General features: G+C 43.0%; 1 protein-coding gene across 2 annotated transcripts in view; it reads right to left on the reverse strand.

The window, feature by feature from the left end:
* The window catches only part of LOC146662870 (signal transducer and activator of transcription 5B-like), a 50,381-nt gene extending 35,343 nt beyond the window's left edge, over nucleotides 1-15,038 (reverse strand). The window contains exons 1-5 of one of the 2 annotated variants that reach the window (XM_085415438.1): nucleotides 14,867-15,038; nucleotides 8,308-8,442; nucleotides 7,890-8,046; nucleotides 2,561-2,650; nucleotides 1,501-1,678 (exon numbers count right to left, since the gene is read on the reverse strand). In XM_085415438.1, the coding sequence (XP_085271564.1) occupies nucleotides 1,501-1,678; nucleotides 2,561-2,650; nucleotides 7,890-8,046; nucleotides 8,308-8,435 (553 nt within the window). In that variant the 5' untranslated portion in view covers nucleotides 8,436-8,442; nucleotides 14,867-15,038. The remainder of the gene's footprint in view (nucleotides 1-1,500; nucleotides 1,679-2,560; nucleotides 2,651-7,889; nucleotides 8,047-8,307; nucleotides 8,443-14,866) is intronic. The other variant, XM_085415439.1, reaches the window with a different exon arrangement.
* Nucleotides 15,039-16,108: the final 1,070 nt, after the last annotated feature.

Raw genomic sequence — 16,108 nt, forward strand, 5'->3', positions numbered from 1 at the left:
GCAGTGACGTTTGTAGGGTTACTGAAGTTGGGCTAGCTGGTATATAATGATGTGCTACCTGATCGCTAGCGACACAGCTATGTTAGCATAAACAGTGAAGCTGGAGGATGAACACTAACACTTTTCCACTCGATAAAAGTTAACGTGAAGGTTCCTGATGGTTAGAGACAAATGCAATCGCATGGCAGGATGCTGTAAACGGACCAAACTTCAGTCAGGAGAACAACTGAGATAATCCATCCACAGTACGAAGTTAGTGATTCATATACTACAACAACATGGGAATAGAGCAGCTGTGATAGAATACAGCGTTAATGAATCAGTGGTACAGAAATGGAGGAAGCACGAAGAATGAGTTGGGGAAAGTTTGACTTATCTGACTGTTTTGTTTTGCTTTATGCGCCTTATGGTCCAAAAAAATACGGTACCTCTGACAAGAAAGGCTAATTTCTGCTATTCAACACCGAAGAAATTTCAACTTTCACAAAATAATGCCAAATTGCAACACTTAGCTCTTTCTCTAATAAAAACAATGTAACTTTGTGAAAAAGAGAAAAGTTTCTATTGAGATTTCAGTTTTTTTACAACTACAAAAACAAAAAAACTGGACAGTCAATGAGCTACCAGAACATTTTCTGTAATTTTACACGTTTATTTCGTACAGTCCAAAGAGTCGTGCTGACAGATTTCCTTCTTTGTCACAGCAGATTTACCTTCATCATGTAGAAAAACAGTTAAATATGTGACTTCTTTACAATGACAGAAAACAGAGTCATGAGTCCGGCCCGCTTCAGATCAAATCGAGCTGTATGTGGCTCTCAGTGTAAATCCTGACAGCCCTGCTGTAGATGATGAGATATGAAAGTCTTTACAATTTTACACTGAGGACAATTTTTGACGGGTTTTTTGGCGTGGAGCTTCAAAGATCTGATTCTGATTCTCTCAACTTTTAAGAATTTCAGCTTAGCAAAAATTTAATATGAGGTCAGCAGTACACTGTAGGTGTCCTGTTTTAGGATCATATATTAAATTTTAGAACTAGAATAACAAAATTTATCACTGATGTGAAAGACAGACTTTGGGCCCTCCTGTTATTCACGGAGGTCAGAGCGATGGTCCAGTGAAGGTCATAGCTGCTCCGGAGCAGGTTAGGTTCAAGTCCAAAGAGTCTAATTAAAATGAACTGATATTTTGTTTTAATTACACATTTTCTCCATTTAAACATCTGATATGCTGTTTATGTTTGATTGAGCAATGTGGTTGCAGTTTTCTTTAGTCTTCAGTAAATTAACTTTTTGTGGATATTGTCTAAAGAGAAAGAGACAGGGATAGGGAGAAAGAGCTCCGAGTGTGATGCAAACAGTTACAGGTTGTTGTGTTCTGGTGGGAAAACCAGCAGAACTTAAAGAATAGATTCAAATCTAAAATGGTTCCAGTTGTACTGGTGGGCTTATTTGCTTCTACATTCTTACCACTTGTGTTTCTCTCTCTCCTCCTTACCTTGAATGCGCATGTTCTCCTGGTACTGGATGATGAAGTACTCCTGGCTCTGCTGCAGCTTTCTCAGTTCATTCTCAGTTTCCTGTGTGGCTAGTCGGAGCTCCTCAAAGGCCTGGTTGATCTGCTGGTGGCGCTGTGATAGCGTGTCCATGGCCTGGCTCCCACTTCCACTGCTGGCCTAGACACCAAACAGATGATGAAGGCTTAAAACAAAATCAGGACAAAATCTGCTCCCAAAACTCTTATTTACACCTTCTGTGTACGACAATAACTAAAGGCAACTGAATATGAACACCTGCAAGGAAGACACTATGAGTGGGGTGAGTAGGATGTGGGATGGCGTGCTTTCTGGTGAAACTGTATGTACCAACTACAAACCTTTCCCCAGAAATTTGCTATTTATTTATTTTGCATGAAATATAATGCAGTCAGTATGATGCTATTGTTTATTGCTCTACATATTAGCTTAATGTTACTCCTGCAGAATAAGTGCACATACAGATGTTTCTGCACTCTGTCCTCCGCTGTATTTTTGTTTGGGGACGTATGCTTCAAACTGAAAACACCTTTTTAATCGGATCAATCGACCCCTGGACTGTCAAGTTTTCATATCACAGTCAAACTGTCTGCACATGTATCATTCTGCTCTGTCTTTTGCCGTGATTTCCATCTTGAACATACTGATGACCAAAACAAAGCGAGAAGCGCTTTCACATATTATTAGTTGGCAACTGAACTGTGCATTAACCTGGTAACTTCAAACATGCTGGTTTAAAGACTGAGGTTAGGCACTCCACACTGTGAGCTTCTCCCGTCCTCCTGCTCCCTCTGGGCTCCACCGTGGTTATCAACCTGCCCCTATATCTAGAACAAATGGGGATACGTATCCTCTTACTACTCAGGAGGACTTGTTTCTTCTTGTGCTCCGAGTTGTTGGTATATGCAGCCTAGCAAGCTGCAACAGGCCAGATAGACAAAAGCTGTAGCTGTTATGTATGGTTCCTAACCTACCCACAACCCTGATTCCTGCAGTATTAACGCAGCAATTTCTTCGACTTACATTTGTAGCTTCTTGAACGAGCCTCTGCTCTGACTGCAGGATGTGTTTAATGCAGCGGACCAGTTCCAGAGGACAACGGTCGTAGGTGCTCTACAAAACAGACACACACTTAATCACATCAGGATGCAACGTTCTTTATGTGTAGTTGATTCATGCCTTTGCTTATATTAAAGTAATACAGGCTTGATTTTTGACATTATCGTTTAAATATTTTATATGCATGAAAGATCCAAAATCTTTTAACTACACATTAAAAACCCACCAAAAACAAAAAACTCCAGACACAGAGTTAAGCATACAAACTCAACAAACTAATGCCAGTTCAACCTCTTCAACCCTCCATGGTCGTGGCAGATAGCTGCCCTTCCCTGGGCCTGGCTCTGCTGGAGGACAGGTCAGAGTGCTTTCTCAGACTGTGTGACTGATTAGTTTTCTCCTGTTGGGTCTTTACCTAACAGCATAAAGCCTCTTTATGTGGTCATTGATGTAATTTAATGTTATATGCATAAACCCAAACTGAGTTTATTACAATAGTTATTATACACATCTTTCATTCTGAGAACACATGCAAGGCTTCTTTGAATTAACTGGTTTGACAAAACCTGACGCTCGAGTCAGAGATAACAGGATAACAGGTGTCACAACTTTTTCTGCTTCAGCTTGTATATGAGCTCACATGACGAGCAAATGCAGCACACACACACACACACACACACACACACACACACACACACACACACACACACACATATATAGTGCTATCAAAGTCTTCATAATCTACAGTGATGATATCAAAAGATTCAAAGACTCTGGAGAAATCTCTGTGTGCAAGGGTCAAGGTAGAAACTCAATATTGAATTGAATTTCAGAAGTAGTCGTAGAAGTAGTAGCAGACACTCTGCTGTCTTGTCTGGGCCAAAGTTCATTTAAAATGGACTGAGGCAAAGTGGGAAACTGTTCTGAGGTCAGCCAAAATGAAATTTGACGTTCTTACTGACAAACGCGGCTGCAGCGTCGTCCGGACTAAACAGGAAAGACACCAGCTAGCTTGTTATTTGTGCTCAGTTCAAAAGCCTGCATCTCTTAAATGGAGGTAAAGTTATTCTCTATTAATCAGTGATGAAAAGTATGTACGGGTATATACAGATACTACCATCCAGACAATGTGGGGTCAAGGGTATAACTGACCATTTTGACTATTTCACCTTTAAAAACTGTTTACATTAAGATGCAGCCTCTGTGGTTTTTGCACAACTATTTGCAGATCAATCAGGAATCGCTCCTGTCAAGACAGAAGCACATCACATGTCTGACAAACACGAGGGCGCATCACTCCTGTGTCTACCTGAAGGAAGCGTTTACACTGCAGTCTGCTTTTGTCGTATTATTGTGTTGACACACAAAAATGACTACACAACATTCCAAACGTGCCAAATGTCTTAAATTTCTAAAATCTCAAAACTTGCTGCTGATATTGCCACTCTTACTTTTGCCATCGCTCCCACAACTTCTCCCTTTTTCTCAGTAACCAAATGCTTCGTGACGTGGTGCATTTTTCCACCAATAGGAAAGGGACAGCGTCCACAGTATAAAGCATTAACACTAGCGAGCCATGGTACTGATTATGTTGAGGACGTTTGTATATGTTCAGATAACTCCATCATCAGCTGTTTTTAGGTCATTCTTTCTAATACTTCCTGAAAATGAAGTGCAAGCTCAGGAATAACAGTTTTGACAGACCGTAGAACATCGAGCAGTCATCAGAGACACGGACAACTGAGCATGATGAGACTTGTACACAGAGATAAAACCACAGCTGTACTGAAAATTGTGAGGAGGTGAAGAAGAAGAAGGTCTTTACTTTTATTCAGGTCATGCTTTTGATTATTTTAAAGGCTGTTCCTGGAACTTCCTGACCACAATTCATATATAGTCTCCAAGAAGGCTTTGGAACCTAAAACTAAAGCAGCTGTTGTTCTTACCAATTTCATAAAGATGCTGTATTGTAGTAAGAAATATACACATTGTAACTTAAGATGTAAGAAGCCAGAAAACAGTCAGTGTGCACTTAAACACAATCATCTATTAAACATCAGAACATCCATCCATCTTCATCCACTTTATCCGAGACCGGGTCGCGGGGGCAGCAGCCTAAGCAAAGAGGCCCAGACCTCCCTCTCCCCAGCCACCTCCTCCAGCTTATCCGGGGGAACACCAAGGCGTTCCCAGGCCAGCCGAGAGATATTATCTCTCCAGCGTGTCCTGGGTCTGCCCCGGGGCCTCCTCCCGGTGGGACATGCCTGGAACACCTCACCCAGGAGGCGCCCAGGGGGCATCCTTGTCAGATGCCCGAACCACCTCAGCTGGCTCCTTTCGATGTGGAGCAGCAGCTGCTCTACTCTGAGCCCCTCCCGGATGGCCGAACTTCTCACCCCATCTCTAAGGGAGAGGCCAGCCACCCTTCGGAGGAAGCTCATTTCTGCCGCTTGTATCCGCGATCTCGTTCTTTCGGTCACTACCCACAGCTCGTGGCCATAGGTGAGGGTAGGGACGTAGATCGACCGGTAAATTGAGAGCTTCGCTTTTACACTCAGCTCCCTCTTCACCACGACGGACCGGTGCAGCATCCGCATTACTGCAGCTGCAGCCCCAATCCGTCTGTCGATCTCCGGCTCCCTTCTCCCATCACTCGCGAACAAGACCCTGAGATACTTGAACTCCTCCACTTGGGGCAGGAACTCATCCCCGACCCGGAGTGGGCACTCCACCCTTTTCCGGCTGAGAACCATGGCCTCAGATTTGGAGGTGCTGATCCTCATTCCCGCTGCTTCACACTCGGCTGCGAACCGTTCCAGTGCGAGCTGGAGGCCCTCACCCGATAGAGCCAACAGAACCACATCATCCGCAAAAATCAGAGATGAGATTCTGAGGCCACCAAAGCGAAAGCCCTCCGCCACTTGGCTGCGCCTAGAAATCCTGTCCATAAAAATTATGAACAGAACCGGAGACAAAGGGCAGCCCTGGCGGAGCCCATCACCCACCGGGAACGAGTCCGACTTATTGCAGGCAATGCGAACCAAGCTCTTGCAACGGTTGTATAGGGATCTAATGGCCCGTAGCAATGGGCCAGACACCCAATACTCCCGCAACACCTCCCACAGGACACCCCAAGGGACACGGTCGAATGCCTTCTCCAAGTCCACAAAACACATGTAGACTGGTTGGGCAAACTCCCATGCACCCTCAAGTATCCTCGAGAGGATAAAGAGCTGGTCCAGTGTTCCGCGACCAGGACGAAAACCGCATTGTTCCTCCTGTATCCGAGGTTCGACTAGCGGACAAACTCTCCTTTCCAGCACCCTGGCATAGACTTTTCCAGGGAGGCTGAGGAGTGTGATCCCCCTGTAGTTGGAACACACCCTCCGGTCCCCCTTCTTAAAGATGGGGACCACCACCCCGGTCTGCCAGTCCACAGGTACTGCCCCTGATCTCCACGCAACATTGCAGAGGCGTGTCAACCAGGACAGCCCTACAACTCGGGGCGGACCTCATCAACACCAGGGGCTCTGCCACCAAGGAGTTGTTTAACTGCCTCAGTGACCTCACCCCCGGAAATTGGCAGGTCATTCCCCTCATCCCCAGACTCTGCTTCCTCCTCGGAAGACGTGTCAGTGGGATTAAGGAGGTCCTCGAAGTATTCCTTCCGCCGCATAACAATTTTCTCAGTCGACGTCAGCAGCGCTCCACCAGCACTATACACAGTGCAGGTAGAGCACCGCTTTCCCCTCCTGAGACGCCTGGCGGTTTGCCAGAATCTCTTCGAGGCAGTCCGAAAGTCTTTTTCCATGGCCTCTCCGAACTCCTCCCACACCCGAGTTTTTGCTTCAGCCACTGCCCCAGCCGCATTCCGCTTGGCCTGTCGATACCTGTCGGCTGCCTCCGGAGTCCCACAGGCTAACCAAGCCCGATAGGACTCCTTCTTCAGCCTGGTGGCTCCCTTCACCTCTGGTGTCCACCATTTGGTTCGGGGATTACCACCACGGCAGGCACCAACCACCTTGCGGCCGCAGCTCAATGCAGCAGCTTCGGCAATGGAGACGCTGAACATGGTCCATTCAGACTCAATGTCCCCAGTCTCCCTCGGAATGCTGTTGAAGCTCTGCCGGAGGTGTGCGTTGAAGATCTCGCGGACTGGGGCCTCTGCTAGACGTTCCCAGCACACCCTCACTACGCGTTTAGGTGCACCAGGTCTGTCCAGCGTCCTCCCCCGCCACCTGATCCAACTCACCACCAGGTGGTGATCAGTTGACAGCTCAGCCCCTCTCTTTACCCGAGTGTCCAGAACATATGGTCGCAGGACTGGTGATACGATTACAAAATCGATCATCGACCTACGGCCTAGAGCATCCTGGTGCCACGTGCACTTATGGACACTCTTATGTTCGAACCGGGTGTTCGTTATGGCCAAACTGTGATTAGCACAGAAGTCCAATAACAAAGCACCGCTTGGGTTCACGCCCCTCCAGGTCTCGCTGTCGTTACCCACGTGAGCATTGAAGTCTCCCAGCAGGACAACAGAGTCTCCAGGTGGAGCACCTTCCAGCACCCCCCCCAGGGACTCTAAGAAGGCTGGGTACTCCGAACTGCCACTCGGCGCATAAGCGCAGATGACAGTCAGGACCCGTTCCCCGACCCTAAGGCGCAGAGAACAAACCCTCTCGTCCACCGGGAAAAACCCCAACGTACCGGCAGCAAGCCGAGGGGATATTAGAATACCCACCCCAGCCCGCCGCCTCTCACCAGGGGCAACTCCAGACTGAGACAGAGTCCAGCCCCTCTCCAGGAGACTGGTTCTAGAGCCCAAGCCATGCGTAGAGGTGAGCCCGACTATATCTAGCCGGTACCTCTCAACCTCACGCACTAACTCAGGCTCCTTCCCCACCAGAGAGGTGACATTCCATGTCCCTATTGCCAGTCTTGGCAGCCGGGGGTCAGTCCGCCAGGGCCTCCGCTCCTGGCCGCCACCCGGCACACATCAGAACATTAGATTAACATTAATGAAAAAAGACAAACCGACAGGAAAGAAGCTAAATGTTCTGCAACCCAAACACACATGTAGACAAGAAAATCTGAGGGCTTCTCCTCAGCCGTATTAGAAAAGACTGAAGTTTAATAAACACGACCCAGGGTCTAGATCTGAGCTGTGGAGATGTGCTTGTATAAAAACTAAACAACATCAGCACAAGTTTACACAAAATATATGAGGGAAATGTTGGGACAAAGGTTCCAGTAGTAACACACCATCATTTTTCTTGTAGCCAACACGTACCTTTAGCTGGCTAGCATAGTGACCTAGCTTGATCTTGAGCAGAAAGCCGTCCTCTCCTCCCTGGACCTGGGCTTTCTTTTGGAGCTCGGCCACCAGATTATCCAACAGACGCTTGGCTTTGGTTTCCTCTGCTGGGTTATCCAACTCCACTGAGTCCCTGTGAACGGTACCATTGTTTTTAAACTGTTAATAGAATGCACAGCCTTCACCAACACCACTCACTGATCCAGGTCTGGTTTGTTATATAAACACACACAGAAACACACTGATTACAGTTAGTTTTTATTTATTTATTTACTGAGTATCGTGTGTGTGACCCTATTTTATGTACATGACGTTGGTTAATATTGCCGTTTTAAATGTGCCATCTAAATAAAGTTGGGCAGGACTGGAAAGAGACTGGTGTAATTCTGCATACCAGAGTTGGCTTTCAATCCACTGGGCCAGGTAGTGCCGCACCTCAATGGGGAAGTGCTGGCCGTACAAGGCCTGCATCTGGTGCAAGGCATCACCCTGCAGCTGCTGGGCCTGGATCCACATTGCCATGGTTATCCTGTGAATCCAGGAACACAGGAGGAAAAAAGGCCAGGTCAGCAGATTAGACAGAGTGAAAAGAACAGCAATTAGCAACTAGAAAAAGTTGCATTTCCTGCGAAAATGCAGTGTGAATGCCGTGTAGTGGAATCTGCTGAAAACAGCTGAAAAGCAGAATTATCTGCTGAAAAGAGGTGTAGAAGCAGAAATGCTTGCTGAAGATGGCTGTATGTGAAAGGGTACAATGAAGAGTGTCAAGAAAGCAGATTACATGCAAGCAGGGAAGATGTGCAGCATCTGTCACATGTAGGACTCGAACCCTTGCTACCAGATCTCACGGCAGCTGCGCATCCGACTGCGCCAAACCAGTTCTGGTCTCAACCAAAGACATGATGAGAGAAAAAAAATGTGCACTGTGCAGAAGAAGCTAAATTATGCTGAAAAGAGGTGAAAATGCTGAATGTTCAGCAAAAAGATGAGATAAGGAACCTGAAAATCGTGTTGAAAAGAGCAGAAGAGACTAAATATTGTGCTAAAAAGAGGTGAAAAAAAGCTAAAAATTGTTCTGAAAAGAGGTGAACCAGCAGAATTTTTTTGCTGAAAAGAGGTAAAGAACCTGAAGTTTGTGCTGAGAACAGTTGAAGAAGCTGGAACTTTTGAAAATTTTGCTAAAAAGAGGTGAAAAAGCTGAAAAATGTGTGGAAAAGAGTTTAAACAGTTGAAGTGTTAACTGATAATGTGGTCCCATTCAGCAAAATGGGCCAAAAAAATGGCATAAAAAGCTTAATATCTCAAAAAGTATAAAAGTTATGAGCACCAAAAGATATAGCAGGCATTAGCAGAAGGAGCAGAACAGTTTAAAGTTTGAATGGTGAATATCGGCTGAAAACTGAGGGAGGAGTTAACCAGCAAAGGTTGGAACAACTAGAATATGGTAGAAGAACAAAGAACTAGAAAAAGTTGCATTTCCTGCGAAAACTGCTGTGTGAATGCCGTGTAGTGGAATCTGAAAACAGCAGAAGGAGAACCTGCTGAAAAAACACTGTGTAGAAGCTGGAGTCTTTGCTGAAAATGGCTGTCTTTGAAAGGGTACACCAAGCAGCGTCAATAAAGCAGAGTACATGCAAGCAGGGAAGATGTGCAGCAAATGTCACATGTAGGATTCGAACCTTTGCCACCAAATCTCACGGCGGCTGCTCAACCCATTGAGCCAAACCAGTTCTAGTCTCAAACAAAGATATGATGAGAGAAAAAATGTGCACTGTGCGGAAGAAGCTAAATGGTGCTCAGAAGAGGTGAAGAAGCAGAATGTTCAGCAAAAAAAGAGATGAAGAACCTGAAAATTATACTGAAAAGAGAAGAAGAGGCTGAGATTTCTGCTGAAAAGAGGTGAAGTTGTTGAACTTTATGCTGAATAGAGGTGAAGAAGCTGAAAACTGCTGAAAAGAGAAGAAGTGACTGAAATTTGTGCTGAAAAAGAGTTGAACATTTAAACTTTCGGCTGTAAAGAGCTCAAGGAAATCAAACTTCTGAAAAGAGCTGAAGAAACTGAAAAGAGGTAAAGAATCTGACGTTTGTGCTGATATTAGCTGAATAATCTGGAATTTGTGCTGAAAAGAGGTGAAAACACTGAAAATTATGCTGAAAAGTGGTGAAGAAGCTGACATTCTCGTTGAAAAGATCTGAAAAGGTTGAACTATTAACTGAAAAAAATGTTGCCATAAGCGGGATTTGAACCCCGGCCTCCCACTCTGAGAACAGCTGCTCATCTCACTGAGCTAAAACATGGCTCAGCCCGGGAAGCAAAACTGGTGATCACGGCATTCACACAATAATGACAGAAGAGGACCGGGCGAGCAACACTAGGCAAACAATATCAGCTGATGCCATATGACAGATACGTTACTGATTTTCACACAATGAAATGCAAAAAATATATCCTACAAATAATATGAGTTAAGTCCATAAGTTGGACAATAATACATTCCATGTTATTTTGCCTCTGTACACTGTAGCAGTGGACTTTAAATCAAACAATTATGACGTGACTCAAGTGCAGACTGAAAGACTGCACTTGAGTCACTCAAGGGGGTTTGACAAAAGTATTTTTATAAGAGTTCCAACTTCCAGAGGATAAAAAGTAAAACGCTTTGACAAACAAGCACGCTAATACTGAAGATGAGGTTCATTACTTGGGTGAACAAGCAGTCAGTGACTACCCTAAGCCCCATGGACATCAAGTGCTTAGTCTCTGAGATGCTCTGTCAGGCCTGCAGCCACTTCCAGTCTGTGCTTGTCTGTAGGTCTCTCTGCCCTCACTTTGGACCACAGTAACTGAAAAGTATGCGCTACTGGGTTGAGATCAGGTGGCTGACTTGGCCATGGGAGAATATCACATTTCTTAGACACCCTTACGTTGCTGTTGTGGTATGCTTTGCTATGCTTATCCATTTGCATTATACAAGTAATCTAGTAGCATCCACCCTTCCTGTTCTTGAGTGTAACCAGTGGTTTGCACCTTGTTGTAAATGTTCTGTATTCACATTCATGCCAGTGTCTAGACCTGGGTGATAAAACCAAATAATTATTCAGAAAACATGGTCAATATATATAGTCAATAGAGCCCATCCCATCCCTATTTTGACAGACAACATGAAAGCCCAACGACAATAGTGCTGCACAAATCATTCATGTGTTTGAAGTAGAATTGGAGCCCTGTGAGAGTGGAGGAGGAGCAACCGGCAGCTAATGTTCCTAATGTTTGGGCTGCTACACAGTGGTATGTTAGGACTGAAGTTTGTTTCCCCAAAGCCAGGTAACGCCGTTATAAGACAAGAATCGCAAACATCGGCTTTATGCAGCTCATTAAAGTAACTGACCTGCGTAGCTCTGTGATCATTAACATTTCTCTCACTGGGCTTTTCCCCACACACATGGAGGCTAGAGACGCTGCTGAACAGCTGTTTTCACTACAACATTGGATCCATATGAGAGTCTCACTGCCCACGTCATTAACCACACTTTATGTTCTCTCTGTTCCCCTTGGAGAATAACTGGAGTTAGAGCAGGGCGATATGGCCAAAAATATTTATCATGATATATATTTGAAAATTTGCGATAACGATATAACTGACGATATAATTGATGCGAGACAAAATACAACTCCACAACATTACTAGCGCAAAAAGACAACCTTCCATTTATTTTTACTTAAACAAGAAGCTGGTTTTTATGTACATTAAAGCTTTATAAAAATTTAACAGTGCAAATGCAAATTCCTTGCTGAAAGTTTAACCAAAAGGCATTTCCAGTAGAAATGGGCTGACATATCCTGAGCATAACCATGTATAATATCCACTGAAGTTAAAAAGAGGTGCTTTGCAACATTAAACTGCAGTGTGCAGTACGTATTTTTCGGACCATAAGGTGCACGGGATTATAAGGCACATTAAGCGAAACAAAGCAGTCAGATAAATCAAACTTTATTAAACTCATTCTTCTTGCTTCCTCCACTTCTGTACCATTGATTTATTAATGAATGAATTCTGCTCTATTCCCATGTTGTTGCAGTATATTAATGACTAACCTTGTATTGTGGATGGATTATCTCAGTTGTTCTCCTGACTGAAGTTTGGTCCGTTTACAGCATCCTGCCATGCGATTGCATTTGTCTCTAACTATTAGGAACTTTAACGTTAACTTTTATAAGTGGAAAAGTGTTAGTGTTCGTCCTCCAGCTTCACTGTTTATGTTATGCTAACATAGCTGTGTCGCTAGCGATCAGGTAGCACATCATTATATACCAGCTAGCCCAACTTCAGTAACCCTACAAACGTCACTGCTGTTTAGTTTCCTGTCTTCATTTATGTTGGAAGTGATAGCAGAGGTGTACGTTTGATTTTTTTCAGAAATCTCTCAGTCAGAACATGCTATATCATGCTTAGGTAACTAGCGAAACTAGCGAGCTAACTTCCGCTAGCTTCCTGCTAACTTCTAACTCTGTTAAATGTAATAACTTTTGTTTTCATGGATGCCTGGAAGTTAAACTTCATAGTTACACCTGGTAAAGCAGCAATGCTGATCGTTTTATTAAAGATGAAATAATTTAGACAGTTTTTAACTCTCAGTGATGCTGCAGTGTTGTTTGACCTGAAGTCAAATATACGGAGTTTAGGACCCAGATTACTCCCAGATTTAAGAGCATCTTAGTCCGACAAATACGACAATAACGACGGCCGCTTGCATGTTCTGCAAAAAAATGTGCTTTGTCGTGTATCTGACGGACAAACACCAAACCAGTTCCACATCACGGAAGTTGCACCATTTTTACAAACCAATTCTGGTTCATCTGTTTCACTCAACAATCGGCCATGTGCGTATGAAAACAAAGGCACTGCGTATGCGCGTTTTACTCATATTCTATCGCGATATTTCATTTTCCTATCGTTGCCTAACATTATACCGGTATTACCGTGAACGGTATAATATGGCCCAGCCCTAACTGGAGTGTCTGTTTTGTTTATGTTTAAAGAGTTATTGATCTTCTACTGAGGAGACAAAATATGTTCTTTTTCCTCCTTTATCTATTTGTGGAATTGTTCCCCAGCAACTTCAAACTAGCTGTTTTTACACCAAAAACAATACACTATCAGATTTTTTGTTTAATAGCTACTTTATTTTATTGGAACAGACCAAAATACTCCGTTTTCCGGTTCATTGGTGTTCTTCTGAAACACATGAAACTTTTGCCTAATCACAATAAATAATTTTGTTTATTATACATACACCGCTGTTATTTATTTAAAATACAGTAGTAATACATTACAGTTGATTTATGTATGTTCATGTTCAACCTCTGACAGAAAATAAATAATGTTTAAACCAAAATTAATCTTAGATCTTCCCATCTCAGGAGTAAAAAGGGACCTTTAAGTGTGACGGAAATGATGATTTTTTTTTTTTAATGTATTAAAAAAAAAAATACATGATGATTTTCCACACAGGCCTTCCAGGCCATTCGCTGAGGTGCCAAATACATTTATTTTTTTTAAGAATTTACCAGATCGCTGATTTGGCCACTCTTAAAGTTTTATCTGCCTTTCTCATAGGTTTATCTGTTCTTCATTCTCCCTAATGATGGGCTCCTTCACTTGCACTGACAAATGTTTGGACTTCAAATTAAAAGTACCAATGTAAAGATACGAAAAGCAAGTTCAAAAGTGCATTCAACTCCAGATATGGGTTACCTTATATAGCGACCAAATGAAGGTGTTGTGTCAAAAAGTGATCTACTGCCAAAAAATGATTCCCGGTAAGTGACTGCCCATATTTAAACTGCTAAAAATATTTTGTTGGCCTACAACATATGAAATATGTGTCAAATGTATCCCTCATGAATGATATGAAGTAGGCACAATCAGTTTTTGGCAGACTGGCTTTTATACATCCTTTATTTACTCAGTTAAAAAAAATAAAAGTCTCATTGACATTAAAAATGACTTTTTCCAAGGTAGGTCTGTCAGAAATTGCAACAAATATAACAATACTTCTCTAAAGATATTTTAGATGGCCAAATGTATAATATGGGTGAAATAATACACAAAAACACTTAAAGAACAGGTAATTTTTCAATTTTATATATAACTACTTTGTAAATCCTGTTTACTTAAGTCTACTTACCAACATAAGTAAAGACATCACACATGGAAAAAAAAACGTTGGAAATCAGTTTTTGGCACAACAAAGGAACAGGCCTTATCTGACCATGAAACTGCTAATCAGACAGTTTTTATGAGCTATGCAGATGAGCTGTTAACAACTCTGGGGCATGCATTCCCGAAAAATACGTAAAAACTACGATTCCAATTTTCCTCAAAGAAAATGACAACATTAAAAAAGAAAAACATCTTTGATGTAAACAATATGAGCTCACACCCCCAAATCAGTCTGACTGGAACTTTCTAAGAAACATATGACTAATTTATCACTGAGGCATTGCCTTGTATTACCAACCAATGTGACGTGGACGACAAGATAATGAACCAAAGCGTGTGTTTAAAAAATAAAAACAAGAGTCAAACTGAGCGGAGAACAGCGGTGGTATCGACAGAGCCATATGTTTACATCCTTGGCACTTGACTAGCGAGCGGAACAGGGAAGTTTAACAGATAGCTTAGCTTGCTAACTTAAGTGTACATTCAAAGCGGCTCGCTGAAGCCTGAAACCGTAAATATGGCGCGAGTGTTGCTGAACAGATGCGACTATAGTGAATGAAAAGGTGTTGAGTTTACGTTGGCTTCGTTATTTCGGTGTGGCCAACGCTCTATTACTTTAGCAGGCTAGAAAAGGTAAGCTACTAGCTAGCAAAGTAGGGAAGCTTGCAGCTCCACCAAAACTTCGCTCTCATGCGCTACAAGTAGTTAACTGCTCCGACTATAACTCACCTTTTACAAGACTGCAGCACTCCTTACCGCAGCACCATTTAAAACAGCGGACAACACACACTGAAAACTTTTCAACCGTACGCAGGTTGGCTGACATACATGTCACATCGCCAAATTACGTTACTTGATCACCTTCTGCTTTCTGGTAAAGCAGCAGTTGTTGACCCGTATAATAAACGAATACGCATTTAAAACAACTTCCGGTGTCGTATTTCAAAATAAGAAAGTCCATAGTAATAAGTCTAATAAAAATTTCAGATTTCATTGTATTTCCTGCTGTAGTTTATCATTAATTAAACAATTTGTTTTAAGCCTAAATACAGCTACAACATTCATCATTTCCGGTTGTATTTACGCTAACTTCAAACATATTTGCCAACTCCTGCCATTTCCAAGAACAGTCCCACCTGCATCCCGCACGCGGTTAGGTACAAACACGGCTGCGCGAGCCTTAAAAATGGTTTTAAGGATTAAATCTGTAAACGGAAAAGAGGAAGGCGGCACTTTGGGGCAGTGGTGTGAATGTGCGTTAATATTCACCTTTATTTATTTCACCTACAATTTAAGGTGAGCTAATTGTACATAAATACCTCTTATAAGAAAGCTGCAGTTAGTCTATTAGTTCCATTACCGAGACTGGGACATGATATACAGAACATAAACAATCCTTGTTAGCCAGTAAGCTGAGGCACCTGGTTACTTGTATAAATGTTCAAAAGAAATGTTTTCCACCGCTGCTCGGGCTTTTGTGTGGCCATGTAGAGTCTGAAATTATTACCTTTCATGCTGTTATTTGATTAATGGCAGATTATGTAAATACCTAATTGTGATGTTTATTTTTACTCCGTGACCTTTAGTACTGAACGTCCTCTTCCTGGCGTCATTTTGACATGTAAAAATAAGTGTGTTTGACCAATTATGTCTTTGCTGTAACGATGCTTCTTGGCATTAAATCTTACACTGTTGGAAAGCCTGTTTATTTTATTAACAGGGACACATTTGTGGGTTGGTCCCATAAAAAAATTGCCAGCTCTTCTCTGCCACTACAAAACAGCAAATTTTTGGCTCATGTTTTGAGCTTCTAGTACCTCATGGGCTGACAATCAGGTGCCTGACTGTCAGGATCTATGAGCATGGACCCTGCTACAGCGGTCAGGTGGTGTCTGCCACGTTTGACTGATGTGGATAGGGCGAATGCCACAGGGCAACTTCAATATTTTCTTCCAACAAATAAGTTGCTGC

Source organism: Rhamphochromis longiceps, linkage group LG8, assembly GCF_057381845.1.
Source record: "Rhamphochromis longiceps isolate RC_006_pf linkage group LG8, R_longiceps_female_GT1.1, whole genome shotgun sequence".
NCBI classification, from domain to species: Eukaryota; Metazoa; Chordata; class Actinopteri; order Cichliformes; family Cichlidae; genus Rhamphochromis; species Rhamphochromis longiceps.